An 11006-nucleotide genomic window follows, 5' to 3' on the forward strand; every position below is an offset into this window, starting at 1 on the left:
CAATTTTCGATTCTTGCTTCTTCTCACTCTGAAGAATGGATGTCCGTGTGAAGTTTTTAGTATACAGAGCATCATATCACGACCAGGATGTCCTAGTCGGTCATGCCAAAGCCAATATGTGTCTGAATCCAAGAGATCTTCTCTTATGATATTATTGGATTCAATAGGTCGAATTGTAGTGACATAAAGTTCACTAGATTGACACATAAGCTTCTCTAAGATGCGCTTTCTTCCGCAATCATTAGAGGTAATGCAAAGGAATTCTATTCCGTTCTCACTATGCGTTTCCGCATGGAATCCGTTGGCTCTAATATCTTTAAAACTCAATAAGGTTCGATTTGCCTTAGGAGCGTAGAGAGCTTCAGTGACTTTAATCAAGGTGCCATTAGGCAAAAGGAATTGGGTCATTCCATGTCCTTGAACTAAACCTGATGGCCCAGCCATCGTAGTCACAGATGAATATGTAGGCAACATCTCCAAGAATAATTGCCTATGTCGTAGAATGGTGTGCGTAGTCACACTATCCGCAAGACATTGAAGTTCATCCATTCCTTGAAGAAAAGCTCGTAATTAAAAAGGAGTCATAAAGAAAAGAACTCAACTTTTATTAATAAGCCAATTGGAATTACATCATCGTTTCTTTAACCAAAGGAAATCTAATCCAATAAACTAGTTAATGCAAAACAATGGTAGTCGTCTAACTCCTTTCGGTAATTCCAATGTAAATGTGACCAGGTGAGTAGAGAGATGTCGGTGGAGCGAGGCTCACTTAAGTACCACTTATCTCAAAACCTTCCTAGACATCACACTCACATTGAGTACGCCTACTTTGAAGAAAGACTAATAGCATTGGCATCTACTACAAAAATAATATGGCAATTGCCTACATCTCTTGGAAATAAAAAGACTTAATCAAAATCGCCAGTTTCTGGGTCTTGATCCTTGTAGTCTTCCATCCTTAGATCGAGATCTCCATCTTGATCTTCTTGTTCCATGTAATTTGCCTCCCTTGCTTCACGATACATCTTGTATGCGTTTGCAACATTTTGGGATGCAGTACACTTCTTTTCCCAATGTCCACTTGATCCACATCTGAGACAAGCATCATTATGATCAGGTTCCCTTGATCGAGATGCTCTGAGAGCATTTTGTGGACGGTTATTGCCTTTGGTGGCGTTACCACCATAACCGGAGGCTTGGCCTCTCTCTCTCTTCACACGTTTACCTCCACGGTTCCGTGCACGCCTATCTTGGCGATTTCCTTCCTCTTTAGGGCGAGAATATGGACCAGAACGTCCAGAATTATCCATACTCTTAGGGTTTCGCTCCTTGTGTCCTCCCTTGGAGGCGCTACTATAATTAGACTCCGGATTTAACTTGGTTCCCACGGGTCTGGAGTTATAGTTCTTCACAAGTGTGTTGTCGTGCTTTTCAGCTACGTTCAAGGCACCAATGAGCTCATGAAATCTTGTGATACGTCTAGCATTGACATCAATCCGATAGTTTTTGGCTATCATCAATGCAGAGACGGGGAAGGTGGAGAGAGTCTTCTCGATCAACATCGTATCAGTGATGTTCTGTCCACAGAATTTCATCATAGACTTGATACGAAGTGCTTCCGAATTGTAGTCAAGTACAGACTTGAAATCACAGAAGCGGAGGCTATGCCATCTCACTTCTAAGTCTGGAAGCAGGGAATCACGGACGTTGCCAAAACTCTGCTCGAGTTCTACCCATAGTCTTCTTGGGTCTTCCTCATTGAGGTACTCATTTTGGCGTCATTCATGTGCTTTGTCATGAGAATGATGGCTTTAGCTTCATTCGCCTCTCTCGTAGCTCTATTTGCTTCAAAAGCAGCAGCTTGTTGAGGAGTACGCATGTCCTGACTTGGCTCTTGGATCGTACTCAGGATCCCATCAGCCTTAAGATGCTGGCGCACATCACGGACCCACTGGTGGTATCCTGCGCCTGTTGTCTCTAGTGGAGCGAAGCTCAACTTGTTCAGGTTACTCATCCTGAAAAACAAAAAAGAAAATAGGGTTAGTTTCGGAGCGAAGAAGGCTACCACGAAAAACTATAAAATTTCTGAGCGTAGTTGCTTCCAAGAAATTAGGGATTTTCTGAGCGTAGTCGCTTCCAAGAAAATCTGATTCCAAGAGGGGTTTTGGATTAGATCGAAACGACGATGTATGTGGTCGATCGTTTTCTTCTTAACAAACTCTAAGTTTGGAGGACTCTACAAGCTCCAAGCTTGGAGTGAGCACGAACCCCCACAGTTCGGCTATTGGTCTCCCCTATGAAGAAGAAAGGGGGGTAGAAGAAGGGATGTTGGAAGTCCCTGAGAAAAAGAAGAAGAAATTGAAAAACTTCAAAAACGGGAACTTTTAGAAAAGTTTACCTTGAAAAGATGCCGGAATTCTTGACCGGAAAATATGTTGGTTGGGCTGTGCAGTGATACTGCAGGGTCGCTGCGAGGATGTCGCGAGGACGCTACGGAGATGCCACGAGGACTGTTGCGGGGCCACTGCGGGGATGCGACTACTGCGGGGATGTCACGAGGTCGCGGGGACAATTACGGGGCCGGTGCGGGGATGCGACTGCTGCGGGGATGTCGCGAGGCCGCGAGGACAGTTGCGGGGCCGCTGCGGGGATGCGACTGCTGCGGGGATGTCGCGAGGCCGCGAGGACAGTTGCGGGGATGCTGTGGAGATGCCGCGAGGCCGCTGGTGAGTCGCGGTCGCGAGGGCAGGCGAGCGCGCTCGAAGGTAGAAGGCAAGCAGGGCTTGCGAGCGCTACAAGGGCAACGAGGCTAACCTGGTAGGGTTAGCGTTAAGTTGCAACGCGGGGGCTGCGGGGGCCGTAGTAGCGCAGGCAAGGCAAATCTGGTGGAGCTTAATCAATTTCTGGGGTTTTGGTTTCTAAAGCTAGGGTTAGGGCTCGTGCTGATAACGTGTTGTAGAGAAACTAAAATTGAGATAAATTTGTTGTCTATTCTTATTGATAATAGAGGCCTCTTTATATAGAGAATTACAATGCATAGGATCTTAATCATACAAGGAAAGTAATCGTACATTGAATAGGAATCTAGATCCTTCTAATTTAACCCTATTACCACTAGGTCAAGTAACCTAGGGTTTGGGCCAAACACATATTTGGGTTTACTTGAACACTATTATAATAACCAATATTTGGAGAGTAACCCATCTGTTGCTGTGAGAATAGTATTATTAGTACACAGCGAAATTGAGATAAACCTTGAGCCCTTGAGGTTGTTGTGAAAATTTACCATACGCTAGAAAGGCCCACCATTTGGCTGAAAGCCATTATAGTGCTGAAAACCATTTTTCTGCAGCATAATCCCTGTATTTTGCTGAGGAACTCCTCCACTATAAGGAACACTACCATTTGGATTAAGAGATCCAATATTGATTTGAGGTCCCTGATCACCTCCTCCACTCCATACGAGTCACCATCAACCACCTCACGCGCAACCACGCACCTACACAAAATGTAAATTCCACACTTGCCTAGCATTCACACCTGCAAACGTGCTTCAATTTGCTCGCACCCAAACCCATAACCCACTTAATCCATTAATTAGTACCTCTAATCTCCCTCCAACAAGAACAAAGACTTCATTGCACCTTGAATAATTGAACTGGACAGATTGATTGATGTGACAAATTTCAATTCCAAGCCATAAACCAAAACCAAACCTCCCAACCAATCCATTCATCTAGTTAGCCATCTGGTCTTTGTTGTGAGAACAAGGAGCTATCAAAAATCCAGGTCCAGTTAACTTAGGTAACTTCGTCCACTTCAAAAATCTGGGAAAACACCCAAGACCACTATCTCTGTGATTAGATATCATAGATCACCGCCCCTAATGTACATGGGATCCCAACTATCAAAAGATGGTTGGTGTTCAACAACACTATCTTCTATCTGAATTGCTTTCCCTTTTGGCTGAAACAATCAAAAGCCAAATAATAATTATCTCGGACCAAGTATCTGAATACTAATTTGGGAATAACATGAAAGTATATCACATGTATAAAAGAGGAGGATAAAGGTAGATCAATTAAATTATGATATACTAGTTCCAACTGTCTCACTCTGCAATCAGAAACTGTTGATGACGGAGGAGCATATGCCCATGATCCAGCATAATTCATTTCTTTCCTGGGTGAATCTGCCATACTCGGATCCAGCTTCTTTAGCCTATTTTATGTAGAAACGATACGATTGGAGATGTCAACACCAAAAACTTTAAACAATTTTGTGGTAATATGACAAGACTCTAAAAAGATTCAAATAGACCTGATAAAATTTTGAAGAGCCAGGCATGCCATACTGCATGGACTTGAGCTGCCGAAGTTGTTCCTGCCATCATCTAAGCATTAGGATTCAATTCAATGAAGTGCAGTATCGCAGAAAAGCAGTATCAACCTGTTGGCCATAAGGCCAGAGCATTTACAGTTCACCCACAAGTTATTCAGCATAGAAAGTTTAGGAAAATAATTTTCAACCTGCCAGAACATGCCCAAATGAGAGATTTAAGCATGGAATCGATCAGCACTACTTCACTTACCAGGGAGTTGCAGTACTATTTCCAGCTGTCCTCGTTCAAATCAAAATTGAAGTAATCTGTTATATCAACTCCAGGATACCTCCACAACTTCTCCTCAAATGATTCAATATCCACGTCCAGTATGGTCCTGTAAGAAATAAAACAGGGCATGGTTTGGGTCAAACTTTAACACAGTATTATTCAAAAATCATTTTATGCTCTTTCAGGCGAACTTTTGGGTGCATTACTAACCTATACTAAGGAAGTAAAAAACCATAAATATCTATTTCGACTTTTCGAGTCACCACTGGATTAGGTGTATCACTTACACGACTAATCTGCGAGTGGTCTCCTCCGAACGACATGGACGACACCAAATCCACAGACTCATTGGCTTTTCCATTGCTTGGACAAGTAGATCTTTGAGTGATTGAGTCCATACATACTACACAAACCACCAACCATCTCTCATTTACAAAAGTAACAAGGCTAAGCAAAAGAAACACAACAAGCTAACTATTTTCACATGGAATAAAATCATCAATTTGAAGTTGAAATGCCTAAACACCAAGAATACTATTCAGTTCTTTCATCATAAAAGTCTCTTAAACCACAGATTGAAAATCACAGCCTCAAATTCATTAACACAAAAAGCTAATAGAATACCTTGCAATCTTTCAAGGCCACAAGAGCATCATCATCATCATCCTCATCTTCATAATCATCTATCCTCATGCCTCCTCCATCTGAAACCGGAAAGGGAATACCTTTACAGCCCCCATCATTCAAAACTATATTCGATCAGGTCATCCTCACTGTCACTATCACTGTAATCCTCATTCGACTCCGAACCCGAAACTTTACCACCCAATTCCTCTTTGGCTTTCTTAGAATCGGAGACGAAACCCTCGCTGTTCTTTGCATTGTTGTTACTATCATTTCTATCTTCTTCGGGTTCTATACAGAACTGAGCGAAGTCCGATACGCCATTGATGTATAGATGTCTCCGAAATCGTCGTCCAAATCTGCCATGGCTTAAACCCCAGGAATTGAAATGAAGATGAGAAATTTTTGGTAGGGTTTAGGGGTGAGAGAAAAGCTCATGGGTACGAATGAGAGCGTTGCGGACCCCCGCGCAATGCTAAAACCCCCTAAACCCCTTCGATTGTTCTAAACGGCGTTAACTACTGCACCTTTTGTTTTAACGGTTTTTTTTTGTTTTGTTTTGGATAACGGTACCAAAAACAACAGATAAATCCTTTTAGCATCTCTACTATTCTAGTGGAGGGTGATTCAAAGCTGGTGATGACCCTCCTTGGAAAATTTGTTCTCTTGTTCGTGACATCTAAGGCATCTCTAGTATGTTTGAGGATATCTCTTTCTCTCATATTCCTCGTGAAGTAAATTTTGTGGCGGATGCAATTGCCTCCCTTGGACATCAATCTTCGGATGCGATTATATGGCGAGACAAACTTCCTCTTTCAGCTTGCTCGGCTTTTAATTTAGACCATTTTAGTTTTGGTGTTGTTAGAGGCTTTGTGTTGTAATTTTCTTTTCCTGTTAAAAAAAAAAAAGATAAATCCTTTTATTCATTTTCTAATGATATCAATCCGTCATTGAGGTGAAAGACAAGAACATATGTTGTTAGATGAATTAAATGTTTTAGGACCATTAACAAATAGTACATAATCACTACAGGCGATCGAGTTGGTAAGAGCATCCAAGTGTGGAACCCCCATACGCGGGTTCAAATCTCGCTGACGCTGGTTGGAGTTAAATTTCAATCTACTCTTGGTCGTCAGGGAGGAGGAAGCATTTTGACTTTTGATCCGCTACTGTGTAGCTACTTATGCATTGCAGGAATAATTATATAATTCGAACTACAATTGGTTCTTTGATACGGGTTAATGTGATTGAATTTTCTAAAACAACCTTTTCTTTGCCCTCTGCAGAGTTGTTTAGTGACACATGAATGATTGTAAGCACATATGAGTGTATATATCAAAGGAAATTACTCTAACTAAATGAAGTACTAATTAGTAAAGAATTGCTCACCTAAGGGACAATTTTAAGAGACTGTGAGGGACAAGTAAATCTCAGCCACATGTATTAAATTTAAGGGAAAATTTCGCAAACAGTGCATCAAGTAAAAGCCACTAATAATTCTTATACATAAAGTTCTAAACCAATCATTTCGGTACACGAAATCTGAAACTCGGCCCACTATCAGTACACGACGTCAATGACGCCGTTAATTTGACACCAAAATGTCTATTATGCCCTCAGTTTTTTTTTTCTCTTCTTTTTTTTTTTACTTCGTTTTTATCTCTTTCTTCTTCCTTCTTCCAGCTCCACGAAACCCACCTCTGTTCTTCATGTGAGAAGAAGCCCGAGCTCACCCACTTCGAAACCCACCTCTGTTCTTTAGTTTTCATTTCTTTCTTTCTGATTTTTCTTCATCTATTTGATTCCTCCTTCCTCAGATCCCTCTCTCTCTCTCTTTCTTGCTGTGGATCCGGAAGAAGGAAGAAGAAAGAGATAAAAACGAAGGAAAAAAAAAAGAACAGAAAAAAAAATTATTAAAAAAAAAAAACTGAGGGCATAATAGACATTTTGGTGTCAAATTAACAACGTCATTGACGTCGTGTACTGATAGTGGGTCGAGTTTCAGATTTCGGGTACCGAAATGATTGGTTTGGAACTTTATGTATAAGAATTATTAGTGGCCTTTACTTGGTATACTGTTTGTGAAATTTTCCCTAAATTTAAATGTTGAAATTACAATAACTTAAAACAATGCATTTATTCTCAGCCATCAAATGGACTTACGTCAATAACTGTCCCTTAAGTGAGCACCCTTGCTAATTAATACAGATGTATATGAGAAAGGAAATTGCGGGGCACCTAATATTTTCTCAAGACCATGAGAATGTGCTACAAGGAAAGGAGAGTTTTAATGAGACCAAATTTAAAACACCCTCAGTTCTAATCAGTTAGAGTTTTAGCCTCCTATCGTTTCAACAAATTGAAAAAAATAAAAATAAAATTTAAAAAAAAAAAAAAAAAACCTAGAATGTGGTGCAATGAGTGCTCAGATGCTCAAACCCTATAGTTGGAATAGAGTATAGTTGATAGTGTAACATTGGTTACATGAATGGAAGAGTATAGTAGATACTGACAACTACTATTTGCCTTCATCTGGCCACGTTTAGGTTCGGTTGTTCTTGTTTATTGCTCTTGTTTTTTATTGGTCATTTGTATGACTTATTTTTATTCATAAGATTTTTCTCCTTTTCATAATAAAATTAGTTAATTACTGATCGAAAAGAAAAATAACTACAAAATGGTAAGCATTTTCTCACTAGTAGCTAGTTTTGAAAATTAACCAGCTAGCTAGAATCACCGGCGATTACTTTGGCTTGAAGAATACTGATGTTCTTCTCCCTCTGATAAGTGATAACGTACAATTTTCCCACTTCCCACCTTGGCCCCCAAAAGAAAGTAGGGGTGGGCAAAAAAACCGTTAGCCCGAAAAACCGGCCCGGCCGGGCCGGTTCTGTCCGGGTTATGTAAAAAAAATATGCTAAATCGGGCCGGTTCGGTCCAAATTGTTTCACACCCGGTCCGGTCCCGGGCCTGGATTCTGAAATATGTAAAAGCCCGTTGGGCCCGAAGTATTACTTAATATTTCCTTCTTTCTTTTTTACCCAGCGTAATTCACTCATTTGGCTCTTCTATTACTCATAGTCTCCTTTTTTTCTCTTTCTCGGTTTCTCCTTCAGGTTTTTCCTTCTTCTTCATTAGTTTCTTTTTCTCTTCCCCTTCTTCTTCCTCAGTGCACATCCCCTTCTTCTGCTAACCCCATCTTGATCCTCCACATCTTCAAAAGGCGCCAATCGACTGGATCTGCATCTCCGGAGACCCACGTCGGTGATGGCTAACTTCTCCTGCTCGATTTGGAGGTGGGCTTTTCAGGTCAACCAGCAATAGATCCTGGAGTTGGAGGAGTTTTTGTCTTTCTGAATCTTCTTCTCGATTTCCATGTAATTGGCGTGGACTTGGTCCAATTTCTTAGGGATGGAGGTGGATTTGGATATGGATCTGGTGGATGTGAGGTTGTAGAGGAGGAGAGGAATGGGATGGAGGGTTTTGCATTTTGGGAGAAGATCAGTTTATGTGGGAACAAACTGATCTTCTTCCAAGATCTGTAATGGGCCGGTCAAACATAGCTTGTGCAGATTGCAGAACAGTATTTGCAGCTTTGCTTTGCCTAAACAGAATTAGTCAAGCAGCAAAATGCAGCAGTGCTGCAAAGATTGACAAGAACCGGAAGCCCAAAAAAACTGGCCCGTTTTGTCTCGGTCCGGGTTTAGGCCGGTCCCTGTTCTCTGCAATTGCAAGCCTGGCCCGAAGTAAGACTGCCACTGCCGGTCCCGGTCCCGGTCCCTGAAAAAGTTGTGCCGGTCTGGGACCGTGCCCATCCCTAAAAGAAAGTGCATTTTCTCTTTGTTATCATGCTTGTCTAACTTTCAATGCAATAAGAATAGATTTGGTTGGTATTTTATAAAGACAATTTTCAGATGAAGACCTAATTTAAAGGAATGCCTGAATACTATCAGAAACCAGCCGTACGCGATGCCGATAAGGGCATAAATGGAAACTCCTTAATTCAGAACGAAAGTCTTTATTTCCTTGAAAAAGATAGGGCTTTGAACAGTCCTGTTCGTACATAGTTCATCACCATACACTAGTACACTACTAATTAACAGAGACATGCATCTACCACGTAAGTACGCGACTGCATGAAATTATTGCGTGCAAATAGCTAACATAATTATTTGTATTCAATTCAATACTTCTTGAGGGCTTTGCGACGCATCTGAGATTCAGTGGGAACTCTGACGTCAGTTGCCAACCCAAGTGCTTGAAGAGCTGTGATTACATACCAAGTCAAGTCGACTTGCCACCATTCCAGACCTTGTCGAGCTGAGTATTCAAATGCATGATGGTTGTTGTGCCACCCTTCTCCAAGTGCGATCCATCCCAACCACCTGTTAAACAAAACAAAATGATATATGTCCCAATTAGTAGTCGTTGATTAATCTAAATGTAGGGACCGAGATCGAATAAATTTATACCAATTGTTCTTTGACAGGTCGCCGGTGTTCCATACTTGTTTTCCCCAGATGTGACCGGCCGAGTTTACTAGCAAGGTGAAGTGGAAAACATATACCGTCCTCACTCCCTGCAATCATTCATTAATCATAATGATAAGTTGTATTCGATTTTCAACTGTTTCTATCCGCAATAGAATGGCTACCGATTCGAGCCATGTACACACATGGTAAGTGAGGAATTGTAGTTTAGTACGTACCATGCCCCAAATAAAGAAAGGTAGTCCACCTAGGGCATAGAGCGAAGCTCCAGAAACAATTATGTGTAAAAGGTATGTACGATGAAGAAATCTATAGAACCACTGCTTCTTCATATCCTCAACGTTCTTCAATCCTCCATTCTGACAAAACTCATAACATTAATTTCAATTCATATTAAAATGTAATCCTTAATTAATTCCTTCTTATTTTTCGATATCGAGAAGTGCTATCAAAGATCCAACCCACATGACTAAACCAGAAACCTTTCAAGGGGCTGTGAGGGTCTCTCTCTGTGTCTGTAAACTGGTGATGGTATCGGTGCGTGCTCACCCATTCTATCGGACTTCCCTGCAAATAAACCATCGAAAATAAACAACAGACACCATTTTATTCTTTTGTCTAGTAAAAGAACAAAAGAATACTCAAACATCAAAATCACGTATATGTAGTAGCACTTGGTAATCACATACCTGAAGTGATAGAGCCCCGAAATAGGCAAACAAGTACTCAAGCCATCTGGGAAGCCGTAAACTCTTGTGCGCAAGGTGTCTATGGAAACCCAGAGTGACTCCCAAACCAGTGAGAATATAGAGTGCGGCGGCCACCCAAAAGGCAGCCCATGTGAAATAAAACGGAGCAAACAAACAGAGGACGTGGGGGGCCAGAAAAGTGGCCGCTCTAATTATGTCTACCAAATTCCATGATCTCCCCAAAAATTGTGCAAAGGGAGTCAACAAAATACTCACCAGAAGGCCCCCCATTTCGGGCTATCAGTTGCTGCACTACAGTCTAGGCCAGGTATATATTTGTAGTCGATGAACTTGATCTGTATGATAAGCAAGTGTTATATGTATATTGTAACATGAACAAGCACAGGATCAATTCATAGATATATATAAACACAATTCAATGAACACTTATATATATGTCTTGTATAGAAAATATTTGAATAGAACTAATATACATACATGAAGTATCTATGAAGTCAGTAAAATGAACAATAGCCTTCTGCAGATCTCTAAGATGAACTCTTTGTTTATGGGGAAGGACTCTATTTCACG

The 11006-nt window shown here is 41.1% G+C and overlaps 1 protein-coding gene and 1 long non-coding RNA gene across 2 annotated transcripts; both read right to left on the reverse strand.

The window, feature by feature from the left end:
* Positions 1 to 3047: 3047 nt before the first annotated feature.
* LOC133708339 (uncharacterized) lies at positions 3048 to 4723 on the reverse strand. Its single transcript, XR_009845761.1, has 4 exons — positions 4592 to 4723; positions 4321 to 4383; positions 4116 to 4221; positions 3048 to 3966 (listed from the first exon to the last, which is right to left on the reverse strand). It is a non-coding gene; the product is annotated as an uncharacterized LOC133708339 (long non-coding RNA).
* Positions 4724 to 9251: 4528 nt separating this feature from the next.
* Positions 9252 to 11006, reverse strand: LOC133712230 (palmitoyl-monogalactosyldiacylglycerol delta-7 desaturase, chloroplastic-like). The gene is made up of 6 exons (XM_062138344.1): positions 10914 to 11006; positions 10416 to 10771; positions 10152 to 10293; positions 9945 to 10084; positions 9709 to 9815; positions 9252 to 9621 (listed from the first exon to the last, which is right to left on the reverse strand). The coding sequence occupies exons 2-6, from the start codon at positions 10704 to 10706 to the stop codon at positions 9420 to 9422; spliced, it is 882 nt and encodes a 293-aa protein (XP_061994328.1). The 5' UTR covers positions 10707 to 10771; positions 10914 to 11006; the 3' UTR covers positions 9252 to 9419.

Source organism: Rosa rugosa, chromosome 5 (assembly GCF_958449725.1).
Source record: "Rosa rugosa chromosome 5, drRosRugo1.1, whole genome shotgun sequence".
Taxonomy (NCBI): domain Eukaryota; kingdom Viridiplantae; phylum Streptophyta; class Magnoliopsida; order Rosales; family Rosaceae; genus Rosa; species Rosa rugosa.